The following is a 16,930-nucleotide window of genomic DNA, read 5'->3' as shown; positions in this document are numbered from 1 at the left end:
CATTATTATTAAAAATGAAATGGATTAAAATCTCAATCTACCTCTTTATTCAATCAGTTTTGACAAAATGCGCAACATCATTGGCTAAATGCAGCCCCAAACCATGACAGAATCTCCTCTGTGGTTGATAGATGGCTGTAGACATTCACTGTCATGTTTCTATCCTGACCTCCTCCATACATACTAACGATGATGTGAACTGACATTTTCTCATTTTGATTTTTCACTCCATAAAACCTGCTGTCAGTGGTATACTTCAGGTTTTTCTCATCTGATGGATTAACTGAAAGACCGGATGCATCTCTCAGGAGCTGTGTCAGGTCTTTGCTGGTGATTTTCTTATTTCTTAAGAACACGATTCTCATTTCCTACTCATGCATGCAAATATTTATAGACACGCTGTATTGAGATATACCAAGTATTTGGCTCACAGATCCTTTTGTCTTGTTGGTGCAAAGTTGCTATTTTATTTCTGTCACGCTGTGCTATCTTTGGCATATTTGGAAGCTTCAGCTAAAGAAATAGGAAGAAATTATGTGCTGTGCCTAAAGATATAATTTAATATTAGTTCATTGTCAGTTTTGGGGAGTAACGGAAATACAAGATATGAGTAACTATTCCGTTACAGTTACCGTTTAAAAAGGTGGTATTCAGAATGCAGTTACTTTGTTGAAATAAATAGATTATACGGAGGTCTTTTCCTGTTTCATATGTTAGGCTATGCTCTCTCTATTTTTGGTAATTCCACGTCGGTGGAAACCAAAACAAAACACGCATTAAGTGGCTCTAATGCTTGTGTCTCAGTCTCGCGGCCCATGTCAACTCTCGCATAATGACGTGAATAAATATTTTTAAAAAATATTATTTAAAAAAATGATTTAATATGAAGGCAATAGGTATAGTGTTACAGGCACAGCCCTAAACAGTGTAGCCTCATGGGCAGTGTAGTCCGTGCTGCTGGGAGAATGGACTGCTATACCCGTTATGTGTCTGTGAGCGAGGGAGGGAGAAAAAGGAAAACTACGAGCAGTCACCAACCAGAAAAGTGAGATGGAAGTGTGTAAATATAATGATAACCACTGCAGCCAAAAAGAGTGCCTGACGAGCCCAGTTGTAAGTAAGCTATTAAGACTCGACTGTACACTGTGTTTGTGTTTTCCTCCGAAACAACAAATTCCGTTGGTGCAGCCTTTCAACACCACTCTCTGTCTCAAACTTGACCCAGACAACAAAGTAAAGCTAGTTTTCGGTTACGAGCCCGACACGAAACCCGACATATTAGCTAGAGGTCCCTTTACTACGGTTCGGAGCCGCAGACCTGTTTTATATACGCGCGGAATAGTTTCTATCCGGGATCGCTGCAAAAAGTTCAGCCTCATCTAATACCCACCCTACTGTCAGTGGCGGTCCTAGCCTGTTTGGCGCCCTAGGCGAACACTCCCTCTGGCGCCCCTCCCCACACACACACATAAAACCATAAAACCATACCGAACTTCACCAGAGAAATATACACACGCATATGAAGAGAGAGAGAGTATGCATAGTATGCAAACGGCTACCAAACAGCCATCATAATTCGTCATACAATGAGAACAGGAGAAATCAACAATTGACAATGACTAATTAATATTAAAATATGTAACATAATGTATTGTTTGGAGTTTAGTCTGTTACTGTTACCGTTTTTACCATTTCGTTTTGGAGCAACTGTAACCCACATTATTTCCTTAAGGATTTATAAAGTATTCTGACTCTGATTGTTTCAGGATGACCTGCCATTATCCAATGACACATCTGCTTACCTGTATCCTTTGCTCGTTTCTCCTCCTCTTCTTTTCTCTTTTTCCTAAACTGAGCACCTGATGGCTTTGAACTTTTCTTGTCCACCTTCCATTGGTTTTAATTTTGCACTCCAGTATGAACACCCATCCCCCAACTCGAGGATCACCACAACATAACCTAACAGGCCTACACCTTAGTTCACAGATTTGCTTTGTCTAAGGTGTATTTCTGGGATTTCACACAACCCAGGATTCAAATAATGAATACATTATGGTCTTGGAATTACATCATTATGAATGAAATGTGCTCTATTTGGAAGCAGCCGGCCCCCCTCCCCTTTCCACAGGTTGTGTGTGAGACTTTAAATCATCAAACTGTAAATTATAAATTGTTATTGATCCCTTTACCCCTAGTTTATTGTTTGTTTACTTGCACTGCTGTAACTGGAGCCTCGTCGTCTCGTCTCTCTAATTACTGGACTGTATGTAGCAGAGATGACAATAAAGTTTACTTTGACTTCAGCAGCAAGCAGGCGCCCCGAGGGCTCTCGCACTCACTTTACGTGTATAGAATTTCGAAAAAACATCGATGCAAATAAGTCTGCATCAGGATGTCTGGTGTTTTCGTGTTTGTTGGTTTGTTTTTATTTTGTTTTAATTTGGTTATTGGTTATTAGATGCTGCTCCAACCAGCCAGAGAATCCCCCGCCGCCCCGCCCTCTCCTCCCTGTGGAGCAAGCAGCAGGCGCACCTCGCAAACGGAGGGCGCCCTTACTCCCAGCAAATGGGCGGTAGAAAACCGATCGGTGCCTATGCCATTCCCAATATGCGCTGGCATGACGTCGGGGCAGCATGAATACGAGTAATTTTTTTTTATTTGTTTTGTTTTTTTGGGGTTGTTTTGCCGATGCCCATGATGTTGCCCCCCACCATGATGCCACCCCAGGCAACCGCCCATGTCGCCCGTATCAAAAACCGCTACTGCCTACTGTTACTCATTTTACATTAAGATTTCAAAATCTAGTTGTTATTGGTATGGCGAGTATTCTTCAGTAATAGTAATAAATCACACAACAATAGGACATTCATGTAGTTGTAAAAAGCATGATAATATATTAAGTAATCCAAAGTACATTTTGGGGCATGTATTCTGTATTCTGTAGTGGAATACATTTTAAAAGAGACCTTCCCAGCACTGTTCATTGTTAAGTTGCGTGTTATGTGTTGATACAGCACTGGTTCATCCCTTGATAATTATTCCCCACAGTGATCAGGCACTGGACTGAAAATGACTGAAAAAGCCATTCAAGTCCAAAGAAAAACTCTTGAGAAAGCCTGAAGAACTATTGCTCAAGACCATTTAACAAATGACCACAAAGTCTAGCTGCTTTGAAAATGTAATGTGAAAATGTAAGAAATCAGAGGTGTTTCAAGACTTACTGTACTGTGCTTTTTCTCATTTACTAACCTCACAGTTCGCAGTGTATTCTGAAGTATTAGGCTGTTGAAGTGACCCTTATGAAAGAAATAGAAAGGAAAGAGAAATTTAACTGCTGACATGTTTTATAGTCATCAGAGTGCTTTTATGATAGGCAATAGTTACCTTTAGAAGGACACTTTTTTCTCTGGACTATTTTGCAGAGGGTACCACAGAAGATTACATTGAAAATAACTGAGACAACCAGAGCTGCAACCACAGTCTTAACCAAGACGGGGACAGCTTTGTCCTGTTTCACTGCAAAGACATAGAAAGCAACGTAGAGTAAGCAAAAGAGGAAAATAAGAGGGTGAAAGAAACTATAATAGGTTTCAGTTTTAACACATATGTTCCTCACCTACGACATCCAGCCTCGTGCCTTTCCCAACAAGCACCTCGCTGCATGAAGCCACAGCACAGTAGTACGTCCCGACATCAGACCGGCTCACGTTCTTCTTTGTGAAGCTGTAAACGCATCTCTGTGCAGAGCACCTGGACTCAGACCTCTTCGCACACTGGCTGCTGCTATTTGTGTGGCTGTACATGATTCCCAAGTGAGAATCTACTGTATCCTTTTTGAACCAGTAAACGTTGTCTTCTTCGGCACTGGATCCTTTGAGCAGCGTGCAGTTCAGTGTCACCGAGTCTCCTTGTTGCACAGAGTTTGATTCTGGCTGCTTTAGGAAAGTCCTGTGACTGGGCTCTGAAAAAGTGTTAAAACACATGTTAAAATAGGAAGTGCAAGAAAAAAAAGCAGATTTGTTTTTATATTGTTAATATTCCCAAATCTTAAAAACTTTCCACATTACCTCTCAGGACCAAAAACGTTCCGTCGTCAAATTTAGTGACTGAGATGCTGGTCTGTCCACAGTAGTACATGGCCGAGTCAGAATCCTGAACATTAAAAATGTTCAGACGATAGAAATCTTCTCCACTATCAACTGAAATGCGTTGATTGTTTTTAAACCCGGGGTGGAAGCTGTTGGAGTTGAGTAAATGTTTGTAGAAAGAGGATATGACTCGAGGTGACTCTCCTATGACTTGCTTGTACCAGGAGAGATATTTGGCCCTGGAGGCAAAGGAGCAATGAAAAGTCACATTATCTCCAAGGTTAGCGTAGAGGAGCGCACCATCTGGAACACAAATCAAGATTAGTTAGAGACTCCACAAACACAAGATAGAGAGATTTAAGGCAATTGCAACTCATTTACAGCATAAATGAATAAAAAGTGAGTGTGAAGGACTTACAGGCTCTAAAGAGAGGAACCAGGAGCACGTAAAACCTGAGCATCCTTTACTCTCACTTCACTGTTCAACCTCTTCCAGCACGAGTGCAGTTTGAACAAAGGAGCCACAGAGAGAAGTTACAACCTCAGCAGAAAAGGTGTAGACGTAACAGAGGTGTGGGTGTCAGTGCTCATCCACAGAAGGAAGTCAAAAACTCTGAGCTGACCTTTTTCTTAATGAGAAATAAAAGTACATGCATATATCCATATGCGTTGTGTACATACTTAATTCACACATCCTGAATCCAAACTGCACTTTTATCAGCTTCTCCATCAAACACCTGCTTCTGCTTGAACTGCGTTGCTGTCTTTATGGTGTAGATGGTTTTTCACAGCTATAGAAGCACACAAAGCCCACTGCAGTGACGTTTGTGTGCTTTGACTTTGCATCCCCGTGTGATGCATTTGATGCTTCTTCTTCCTTTGATGACTGCTCTGCATTTGACCTGAAGAGGGCAGCAAAGAACTGTATTATCCTCACTGCTGATGTTTCCCCCCCCCCCCCACACACATGAGCTAAGATTTCTTGATGAGTCACTTTGTTTGTATTCTGGTTCTCAAACTTTTAAGTGGTTCACAAAGTGAAACAGTGATTCAAAGCAAAAAATATCTAACTCTCAAGATTAGTTAGAGGTTGAGAGAAAGTGCACAACGTTTCAAACATTCCTAAATGCATTTTATTTGCATTTTACAGATGTGGAATATCAGCATTATATTTGTTTTCATTTCTAAGTCCCCCTGAGATGTAAGTCATCTAATTTTTAGTGTTTTAAAGCAGCGGTCCCCAACCCCCAGAAAAAAAAAAGGTTGGAAGCTGCTGTTTTAAAGAACGAAAAAGGATTATTAATTATTATTGCATATTTTATTTATGTTGATGACTGACTCAGATTACCTATTTTAAAGAAAACTGTATTTATTATAGTGAGTGACAATAAGGGAGCAATGTAACAGACTGATATTACACCCACACACAGCAGTAGTAAAACTGTTGCTGTCAGAGCACTGATCCTGAACAAAAAGAGGTCAGAGCAGGTCTGGAGCTTTGGGGGGGATTCCACTGGTCTTTTTCCTTGGTTGCACAGATCAGACAAGAGGAAGCAGTCTGCTTTCAAAAAGAGGAAGGTGAGCATGCATTTGCATTGGGGCATTAGATATGTACATGTAAATGTATGTGGAGATAAGCGCAGATGTGCTATTTTGGGTAAATGTCAGGTCATCAAGTGTGTTATACTGACAGATAATGCAAACATAGTAAACAAAGCAGTTTTCTCTGATCAGAGAGCTTTCTTGGGTGTTTTATGATTTGACAGATGAATCTTGGTTGATGTCATATGCTAGTATTTTATATTTTAAGATTTAGCGCTGTTCAGAACTACTTCAGTAAATGTGTTGCTCAGTCGGGTGTGGTCAGGGTGGTATGGCTATAAGCTAGGCTTACTGGTTCCCTCAGCTGGTGTCTCATCTAAGTACTAACCAGATCTGACACTGCTTAGCTGGAAAGATCACATGAAACCAGGCGAGTCAGACTGTCAATCAGTCCATGTAAGTGGTGTGAAGAATCTGTCTGTCTGATCAGTTGTAAACTCTTATCTGATTCAGATTTGGTGTATTGCAGAAGACCTCAATAAATGCAGTCTCAGGTTGTTTGTTGCATGAGCAGCTATGGTATTTTGTCTAAAGTCACATCTGTGGGTGACTATGCCCGGTCCACTCCCCGGGTGGGGAGGATTGCACAAACACACACATAGAGTAGTTTGGCTATCTTTGTGAGGACACTGATGAATTTAAAAGCCTCTTTCTAATAATTAATCCTTAACCCAGCCTGATCATCACAGAAGGCTTCAATCATTCACTCATGTTCTTTGGATAAGTGGTTCTGGAGAAGACTGCAACCCCACACCCTGTTACTGTTTAAAATGCAGTGAGTGTGTGCTTGTAGCTGTCATCGTTTCCCACAGTAACCTAATAACTGCTATGTTTACTCAACACCTCTAAATTATAGTCTCTCGCAAACAGGAAGCATACCAATCATTTGAATACAGAGATGAAGCTGTAAAGTCTTAAATGAATTCAAATCTATTTATTTTGTCTTTTGAACAAGCTCCAGAGAAACTTGTGTGACAAATGACTAACCTCAGAAAAGGTTTGCCAAGATGTTATTTGTTGAAGCAAGCATGCAGAGGAAAGTACAACAACAGCTCTAGAGATTCACACTTCACTGCAGAGTGAGGGAAAACAATCGTAGTTGTAAATGACTTGTCAGCGACGTGCAGTCAACTATTTTTTTTTCTGTCTTGTCACTGTATAATTTTCACGTCAAGAAACGTAGACCATGCCCTGTGCTCTCTCCTTATCACCCACCAAATATAGAAAGACAAAAAGCAGAAGTTATAACTCAGCACTTCATTCGTCACCATATTAAAAACATGTTTGCTTTGTAATTGAGAAAACTCCCTGTGATAAAGTCTGTAATTAGGAAATTTGTATTATGTTCCCGATCAGTTATCATGCATAGGTTTGATAAAATTGAGCAACTTTAAGGGGCTTTCTTGGAGGGACGACATTATCATTGGCCAGCAGGTGTCAGTGTAGACCCAGTGCACTTATAGAGGAGGGCTGGATTCACACTTTGAGGTACTTTGTACTTGGTGACAGTGGGGCAAACGAACTCCCTTCTGTCAAAGGCCTCGTCTGGTTAAGGAGAGAGCAGAAGGTGAGCAGTAAGAAAAACAGCACACAGTAATAACGAGAGGTTGGTTGCACAAGTGAGATGTTCAAGTCCAGAGCTAGAGAGAGAGACAGAGAGAAGGCACTGAGGACAAAACACAATATATGGGTGAGAGAAACGATCCAAATTTAACAGCATGCATGAGACTCGGTGTTAACCAAACAGGATGTTTACCAGAACTGGCTGAAATGCTCTCATTTTCTCCAATGTTTTCATCCCCAAGATCTGAGTCTACGATTAACACGGGCTCATCAAAACTGGACAAAAAATGTCACTCGGTCTGATGAGTCTCATGTTCTGCTGAAACATTTGGTTGGTAGGGTGAGAATTTGTGATAAATGACATGAAAGCATGGATCCATCCTGCCTTGTATTGAAACTCAAGCGGATCGTGGTGTAACGGCGTGGGGGATATTTGCGTGGCACGTTCAGTGTCCCTTAGTACCAACTGAGCACCGTTTAAACACCACGGTCTACCTGAGTACTGTTGTTGCTCATGTCCGTTCCTTCATGACTACAGTGTACCATCTTCTGATGGCTACAATAATGCACCAGGCCAAAAAGCTTGAATCGTCTCAAACTGGTTTCTTGAACATGACAGTGACTGTACTCAAATTGAGTCACCAGATTTCAGTCTAATAGAGCACCTCTGAATAGTGGTGTAACGCGAGATTTGAATCACAGATAGGCAGTCGACGATTCTGCACCAATTGTGTGATGTTATCTTCTCAACTCTGCGCTAACAAAATGTACTTGATATAGTGGCCAGTTGGTATTTATATATTTTAAAACAGTGACCAGTGACTTTTTGAACATTTTAGCAGATAAAAATACGTGAGATTACAGGATATATATCACACAGGAAATGCATTAAAAGCAGATTCTGTGTGATATCGTGTCAGTTATTTGAGTCTTCAACAGCTGTAATGTCTGCAAAAATGAAAGCAATGCTGTGTGAATGCTTGTAGATGTCAGTGATAGCGTCTGGCCTTTTTCCTGTAACTCAAATGATACTGTGGTAGTCTATACTGACTTTATATACTGGCAGTGTATCAATCTAAAAATGACTATCTTCATTTAGTTACAGACTGGTGACTTTATGTGTCTGAACAGCTTGGGCCTCTTTAGAAACTGGTGTCTGGTTTGACACTTGGCTATAGTCTACTTCAATCTTGTGAAGACTTTAGGTTGATTCTGAGGTTTGTGACTTCCTACTTCACAGTACTTATACATCCATGAGGCTAGTGCTGTCTAGTGTCATCTAGTAACACAGCACGACAGAGACCACATCAGACCTGCTGCAGACAAAACAGAAACAAAACGAACCGGTAAGAATTTTGTTGTTGCATTTTGTAAATCCATTGTCCAGTTTCACTTTCAAAGAGCAGGTTTTGATGACTCAGATCCATATTCACTGGAATCATGAAATGTACTGGAAATGGGTAATATCTTGCCAGTTTAATATGAGCATGAATGATGTGGCTTGTAATATATCTTTCAGATAAAGACTTACTTTAATAAAAGCTGCAAAACTACTTTTGATAGAATTTTTAGAAGATTTTGGCACAGTTTCCATCAGCAGCAACACAGTAACCAAATAAATCAATGAATGACAAAATATATATATTCCAAATTGTTCATGCCAGTCCTCCTTCCTAATTTAGTGCTTTTAGGTGTTATAGCTGTCTTTGTTGTGATGTAATAATGTTAGCCGTTGAGTTAATTAATGTCATATTTAATTCATTGTATATGTGTGTGCTACATCATTAGGTCATGTTACACATCTGCAGTTGAAGTTGTGTATAGAGGATGTGGGGAACAAGAGCAATAAGTGTGAAAGACAAAGAGATGCAGAGATACTGCCAACAAAATTATTCAGCTTTCAGCTATCAAGCTGCTTTCAAATAATGCTGTTTTGTTCTGCAGTGTCACTCTAAATATGCATGCTGGAGGTGCAGAATAAAAGCGTTGTTCTTCTTCTTCTTCTTCTTCTTCTTTTTTTTTGGGGGGGGGGGGGGGGGGGGGGGGGGGGCAGTAGTGTTGATGACCACTAACTGTGAAAACTCACACAGGCAGGCTGACCAGAATGACAAACAAAAGAAAGAGAAGAAAAGAATAGAAAAGGCAGCAATAAGAGCAGCCAGTTTGGCAAAGACAAACAGAAACGCTGTTGACAGAACCATAATTAACATGACTATTTACATCACTGTTTACAAGTTTATACCAATGTGGTTTCTTAAAATAGGACTTTATGGCAAGCCTGGAAGTTTCCCACACAAATGTACATGTGTGTGTAGTGTATCTGTATGCAACTGCTGACATTTCTTCTTTTCTTGTTTTTATGATATTATTGTAGAGTATCTACCTTAAAATGTAAAGTGCTTTGAGGTGACTGGTGTTGAATTAAACTCACTTGAATTGAAATGGATTGAATTATAGTTTATATCACCAGATGCCCTGGTTACAAGTGTTTGGCCTAATTCATACTTTAAATCCAGAGTTTTTGTGCAGCTATTTTCCTGCCCTCATAAGTTGAGCCCTTTTTTTCTCCACGTTGACATATGCACTGTTGCGTCTTGTGAGTTTACATAAATGTATGACGACTGCCGCAGTGTGTAACAGTCTTCTGTATGAGTGAGAGTAGCTGTGCCCTGTAAACTCTAATGATGTGGATTCTGCTTTTTTAGCCTGTAATTTCACTCTTTTGCGACTGAGTGTGTTTATCTCTTTTTCCCTCCTTTCATCACTGTGTTCTCCAGTCAGACAGGCTTTATCGCAGGTGGGTATCAAATGTAATAGTGCATTATAGACCAAATATGGTGCGTGTGAACTGTTGTCTGTTTTATCTTCTGGACTCTGATAGGGACTAAATGCCTTCATTGTTTTTGTTTGTCCCTGTTGTTGTACCTCGTTCCCTACTAGTCTCCACTTGCCCATTACTATGGGCAGAAACTCCTCTTGGTCCTTTGTCAGAGCATCTGTGATTCTCCCCTAATGTACTCTCAGTTTTCCCCGGATTTCTCTGATTCCTGATGCCTGGATTACGAAGCTAACTTCAGGATAAACACTGGGTTTGCTGAACTACAGAAGTGATTCACTTCTTAAAGGAACATATCACCATGGTAACTTGTGCCGTGAAGCAGATTAGATATCAACAGGTATGAAATCAATACTTCAGAAAATAGCGTCGCCATTCCTGGTTCTTTACTTTTTTTTGTTTGTTTGCTTTCTGTGGTCAGTGAAAGAACTTTACAGCAGTGTTATTATTCTAAACATTATTCTCTGCAGACACTGCAGTTAAATTTTTACTCTCAAACCCTTAAACTGCACCGAGTTTGCAGCTCAGAGAAGAACAGGGAGCAGCTGATGTTTCAAAGTTTAGTTTAAAAACGCCACATTTTTTTGTTCAGCATTATTAAAGTGCATTACTGATTCTCTGCTGGGTCAACGCGTTTCATAGGTGCAAGTTGTTAAAGCGAACGTACTAAAACCACTGACTGAAGCGCAAACTATGCATCACATTCTTACAGGAATTACACACATTCAGTTGGTGATGCAGAAAGTGTGCAAATGTTGCACGCTTGATTCTAATCTGCTGATAGGTCTCTTTTACACTACTGGAACTGCAAAAACTAGAACATAGAGCACACTCTTAGACTACCTGTTCAGTCAGGGGAATAACTTCACTTGATCTGCAGACAGACTGCAGCAGCTCCTTGACCATGGTGCATGGGCACAAGCTTTAATGCATAAGTTTATAGTTTTTTTTTCCTTAGAAAAGTTCAATTTTTTGTCTTCTTCTTTTATGTTGATAACCATTTTATCAGCATCTGATAGAGTCTCTCGAGTAGGTGACGCTCATAGAGAGTCGTGTGACCAGTGAACCGGTCAGATGATACCCAAACCATACCTACTTCCTGTGAACATGCAGGGGAAAACCCTGGTTTAATTTAGCAAGTTTGTAACCAGCTTCGTATGACTGCTAATCCTGACTGTCAGCGGTCTGACGGACAGATGGCCTGAGTATGCTCAACTCGCGTTGTAGTGCAGGGCCCTGCAGTTCGAGCTTACTCTCTTCACCTTCACCTTAAGCTGAAAGCGCCCATGTAAACACAGGCACAGTTACAACCCCTTAGATTGCAGTCTTGTGTACACTTTTTTGTTGTTGTTGTTGTTTTGTTTTGTTTTGTTAAAAACACTGTCTGTGATTGACACAGGAAACTGACTTAAGGGTGTAACAGCTGTTGAAAAAACTAAACGAGGAACAAGGTAGGCCTACTTTAGAAAGTTTAACTTGTTTGGTGTCATACTATCAGAAACGAATATTCTGAGACACAACAACCTGTAGTCTCCTAATTACCCACTGTGGAGAAGCTGACAGCAATCTATGTTGACATATATTCCACTTCTTTTTTTTTTTTTGCTGGGGAGGGGGGGGGGGGGGGGGGGGGGTGTGATTGTGAAATTATTTCAATTGCCCTTCATTCTGTCTATTGAACCATTTACTCACTATTAGGCCAACCATAAGCCAAATCATACTGCTAAGCCTAGATCAGGGATGTCAAACATAAGGCCCAGGGGCCAGAATCGGCACAGCAGAGAGACCCAATCTAGCCCGCTGGACAGCTTTGGAAAATATGATGGAAGGCATACAGTTTTGGCATTTTAAATGAATGTATTATTTATTTATAGCTTTTCAGCTTATTAAACTCCCCAAAGCCAGTTACACTACACTAAAGTAGTTAAGTATGTCAAGGCTGCGGCAGCAGTGTGTGTGATGTGTGGGAAAGTGGACTCAAATGCAGGCACTTACTAAGATGCAAGTGAGGTTTATTGTAAATAACAGAACACAAGGCAGGGATGGCAAAAACAAAACTAAAGAAAACCTGAACTGGGAAAAACTATTGCATTTTTTAAATCTTATATTAACATATGCCAGGGATTAAATGTGTAGTTAAATGTCCTTACACTGAAATTATTCCAAAGGTTCTTCAGTTATCTGCGTGCTGGGCGGAGACAAACAAACAAACAAACAACAAATGCAACTCAGTCCTACAGCAAAGTGTGAAATAGGCACTCCTGTCCACTGTGTTCATCATGCTTTTCTCCTTCCTAGTGTAAAATGGGCACACATGTAGAAGCTGCATCACCAGCAGGAGGAGACTTTTAAAGCCGCGAAGTCACTAGTGAGAGGCAAACGTGAAATGGACACAGTGGACCGGCGTGTCTATTACATGATACTGGGTTGAAAAACGTGTCTTTTTCTTTCGGCACATTTGTGCTACAATCAACTGACTGTAGTTCATATGCATGGAGAGGGACAATGGTGGAGGTGTATACAACTTCTGAGAAGTGGAGATAAGAATACTCCAATGGCCCAAAACAACAAGGTAAATTGGTCAAGTGCAAAGTTTAGGACAGAAGTAAGTACAAATGATTAACATGACATCAACTCTTTGCAAGCATCTCCACAAGCATGCTAACACAATGTGAAGAACCCAGACTGATGTTAAACCTGAGTGTGCAGTCAGTCTCGCAGCCAAGGTTTCTTCCTGTGTGGTTTTACAGTATAATCACTGTGGCAATCACTTTGAAGTCTCTTTGAACCAGTTTTCAGAAAAGAATGATGACTTCTACTCACGTGTGGCAAAAGATTTATACTGTTAACTGGTAATTGGCAGCGGAGTTTAAGTAATAATTTAGTTTCTCTGTGGGGGTACTCAAGTACTGTTCAGCATTACAGCATTAAGAAATGTAACAAGTAACAAACCCAATATTGACCAGTTTCTGGGCAATGTCTTTGTAAGCCACTTGAAATGTACAGTACCTATGGAATCATCCCTAACTCCCTAACTGTGTGCACATAACAGAAAACGTATTAAAGAACTCATTTTCCTTCACAAAAGTATAGAATTTTTTCCCATTTCAAATAACTACTTCAGCAACTATCAAATATAACACAGTTTGAGAGGCATAAAATGGTATTTTTGCACCAACAATGTGATTCCTAATGAGTCATTAGTCAAAAAATGGCATATCTCAGGATGGTGTGCAGTGTGTCCTTAAAGAAAACTGGGCCAAATTGATAAGTGAACGACAAAAGCAGTGGCAGACCAAGATAAAAATGATCTGCAGCAGATGAAAAGTATCTCCAAGTCATGATCAGAAAATGGTCTCAGCGGTTGTGTATTTTGGCATATATCAGCTCCATCCTGAAGAATGCTTTTTTTCACAAGTACTGGACTGAAAAGAAGTGACAACATGTCCTATAAAGTGATAAATCCAAATTTGAAATCATCATCAGCACACAGCAGCTTGCCCAACCTCAGCATTACCGAAGCAGTTTGAAATTATAACAGACAATGGAATAAAAACCAATCAACATCCAAAGAAAAGCTTTGATTGTCCCCCAGGAACCCTGGAGAACTGTTGAAGTTGAAGACTACTCAAAGAAATGACAAGAAAGCTTACCTAAGAGAGTTCAGACTGTGAAAAATAAGGATACCAAATAAAATAAATGTACCAGATCTGTATTTCCAATTTTACTAGAAAACAAGAAAGAAATAAGGGGTGGTTCAACACTTTCATACAGTGGCTGTAGCTCAGGAGGTAGAGCAGGTTGTCTACTGATCGGAAGGTTGGTGGTTGGTGGCTCACCCTAGTTTGCATGCAAAATATCCTTGTGGCAGGATATCTCTGATGCATCCATCGGAGTGTGAATGGTAGTTAGAAAGCACTTCAAAGCATAGAATGTGTGTGAATCTGGCATGTTGAATATAGCGTAGAAATATACGAATCACTCCATTTACTGTAGCTATACTAAATAGACCAGTAGCCATATACTATTACTGAACAAGAACAGACAAATCAGATTTGTGCTGAGCCATTCCTCGTAAAGTAACCACATTTAAACAATAACAACAAAATGTTTTCTTAAAAAAAAAAAAAAAATTAGATATGACTTTTCTCTTTCATAACAGATTCCACTAACTGAACTGTTTGATTTTACATGTTATCATCTCTTTCTCTTTCAGCTGTGAAGCACGTCATCTGAACTGCAACCACCCGACACGACGACAAGAAATCTTTCATCCAAGATGACTGAAAATAGCAACCATAATGTATCCAGCCACCCTGTAGGGTCCCATTCTTTGAATGTTTTTACCATTACCCTCCATGGCATTTTCTCTACAATTGGCATCGTGGAAAACCTCCTCATCGTTGCAGTGGTGGGCTTCCATGTCCGTCGCTCCATCATTAGCATCTGGATCCTGAACCTCGCAGTCTCTGACCTTCTAGCCACTTCTTCACTGCCCTTCTTCACCCTGTACATGGCCCGGGGCAAAACCTGGACACTGGGGACAACTTTCTGCCGCATCCATTCCTCCATCTTTTTTCTCAACATGTTCGTCAGTGGCTTCCTACTGGCGGCCATTTCTCTGGACCGCTGCTTGGTGGTGCTGAAACCTGTCTGGGCCCAAAACCACAGAAACATCCAACTAGTTAAGAAGATATGTGGGGTAATCTGGGCCATGGCTCTGATCTGCACTATCCCCTTCTTCCTGTTTCGTGACGTCATCCCTGTAGAACATGGCCGGAATCTCTGTTACTATGATTATGCACGATTCCTGCCTGAACCAAAGAATCAGACAAATAATAAACCTATAATTAAACAACGGAAAGAAGGACTGGCAATAATGAAGCTGTTTTTTGCCTTCTTAATCCCTTTGGTCATCATCATAGTGAGCTATGCTGTTGTACACTCCATAATAGCAAACAGATGTAACCGTCGCCCTTTCCGTTTTGTTCGGCTTGTAGTGTCTGTGGTGGTGAGCTTTGTACTCTGCTGGGCACCCTACCACATATTCATCGTCATGGAAGTGATGGCTCCAAACTCTCAGTCTGTTCAGGATTTTATAAGACAGGCCCTCCCAGTTGCAGCGACGATTGGCTTCCTCAACAGCGTCCTCAATCCTGTTCTGTATGTGTTCAGCTGCCCTGACCTGTGCAATAAGATCCGACATTCTCTCGGTGCAGTGATGGAGTCTGTTCTGGCTGAGGATCTTGCAGAGTTCGCCCGGCGCCGCAGCACAGCTCAGAGCTCTATCGGCAACTCTGAGATAATGACGAGAAAGAAGCATTCCCTTGCAACTCAGGAAGAAAGTATGAGTACTTCAGTTTAGAAGTAAAACATACCATCTCTTCTTTAGTAAGTGCAAAGAAGGTTTTATTTACCTCAACTGCACATAAAAAAGTTCCCTGTTGTCTAACACATATCACTCAGGCAATACTTTTTCACAAGAAGCTTACCTGTTTTGCTATAGCATTGTATTCTCCATCCATCAATCAAGTTATTAGTGCCCCATCTAGGATTAAGAATATGTTTTAGTATAAATGAACATCATCGGGAGTTCATGTTTGGAACATGTGGATAGACTAAAATCCAACCTTAATCCTGACACTGGATGGAGCACTTGTGACCTGATGGATATTATGAGGTTTCTGTTGTTTTCATATGCTTCTTCTTTGTTTTGTTTTGTTTTTTTTTGTTTTGTTTTTTTTTTTGCCTGTCCCGTTTGGCTCTTTTGCCATCAGAATTGTTGTCTAAAGGCAAAGAAAGATGCCCAACGGATTTACTTTACCAAATTGACCATCCCAGCCTTGCCGTAATGGTCCATTTGATTCACCTTTTATTGTTTATTTTATTTTCACTTACTGAATACGGGACAGACTTGACTGGGGGAAAGAAGGGGAGAAAGAAAGAGGGAAAGAGAAACAGCTGAGAAGAGGGACGGGGGAGAAGGGCAAAAAACAAAAACCAACAGAATGGGCAGCAAAAAAAAAAAAAGAAAGAAAAGAAAAAAAAATGCATATATCAATCACCTGGATCACCTGTTGAGAAAGAAAAAAGAAAACAAGCAGAAGAGAACAAGAGTAATAGAATAAACAACATCACAATGATATATGGGAATATGACAGTAAATACTAAATATTAAACATTATTGTGCAGCACATAAGATCAACAGAACACAGTGTGCTTTGAGGTAGGAGCCAAAAAGGGTGTAGTTTGTGGGTGTGATCACCCGTGTGTACACCTGTGAGCATGGACGCGCTTGTTTTTTTGTTTTTTTTGTTTTTTTTAAAAGGTTCCTTCATGTAATGATCTGCTAGAGGGTGTGGGGGGGCCACAGCCCCGTCCTCCAGGGCATGAAGCAGGTATGGAGGAGATCAAAACTCCAGACATCCAGAGGCCCCCAGAACACAAGAGACCAAGGAAGACCAACAGCGGGGCAGCCGCGTCACTGTCCCAGAAAGAGCTGAGGAGAGTCCCAGATGAGGGCTCACTCAGCAGCCGCGGAGCAGAAGCCAGGGGGAGTTGCAGTGACGCGCCCATGAGTTCCGCTGGCAGCCAGCCGTGCCTGAGTGACCGAGCCCCAGGCCGAGAGGCCGGGGGCACCCCACCTCCGAAGTGGCCCGAGCGAGCCCCAGGCTCCAGGCCCCGATAAGCGGCCGCCAAGGAGTGAGCCGGTGTGTACCTGGACGCCCACCCCCGGACACAAAGAACCACCAACGCACCGATGTCTGAGGGAGTCCGCCACTGGCAGGGTTTCATATGCTTCTTCATGTATTTAGACAATGACAGCAGACATTTGTCTTCA

At 41.1% G+C, this 16,930-nt stretch overlaps 1 protein-coding gene across 3 annotated transcripts; it reads left to right on the top strand.

Annotated features, from left to right (window-relative positions):
• Positions 1-3,697: 3,697 nt before the first annotated feature.
• On the top strand, positions 3,698-16,387 carry LOC101474470 (prostaglandin D2 receptor 2). 3 transcript variants are annotated; one of them, XM_076881946.1, is made up of 2 exons: positions 3,698-3,812; positions 14,306-16,387. In XM_076881946.1, exon 2 carries the CDS (start codon positions 14,369-14,371, stop codon positions 15,452-15,454), a length of 1,086 nt encoding a protein of 361 aa, XP_076738061.1. In that variant the 5' UTR covers positions 3,698-3,812; positions 14,306-14,368; the 3' UTR covers positions 15,455-16,387. The 3 variants fall into 3 exon arrangements, with proteins under 3 accessions (XP_076738061.1, XP_004571065.1, XP_012780061.1); XM_004571008.6 differs by lacking the exon at positions 3,698-3,812 and adding an exon at positions 5,577-5,666; XM_012924607.5 differs by lacking the exon at positions 3,698-3,812 and adding an exon at positions 8,527-8,599.
• Positions 16,388-16,930: the final 543 nt, after the last annotated feature.

The sequence above is a fragment of the Maylandia zebra genome, linkage group LG3 (assembly GCF_041146795.1).
Source record: "Maylandia zebra isolate NMK-2024a linkage group LG3, Mzebra_GT3a, whole genome shotgun sequence".
Classification (NCBI taxonomy): domain Eukaryota; kingdom Metazoa; phylum Chordata; class Actinopteri; order Cichliformes; family Cichlidae; genus Maylandia; species Maylandia zebra.
The sequence above is the reverse complement of the archived record's forward strand: the minus strand, read 5'-3'. Positions and strand labels throughout refer to the sequence as shown.

What these genes read in the sequence shown, in the direction of transcription:
- LOC101474470 (XM_076881946.1), top strand. Translation starts at nt 14,369, where the DNA reads ATGACTGAAAATAGCAACCATAATGTATCCAGCCACCCTGTAGGGTCC.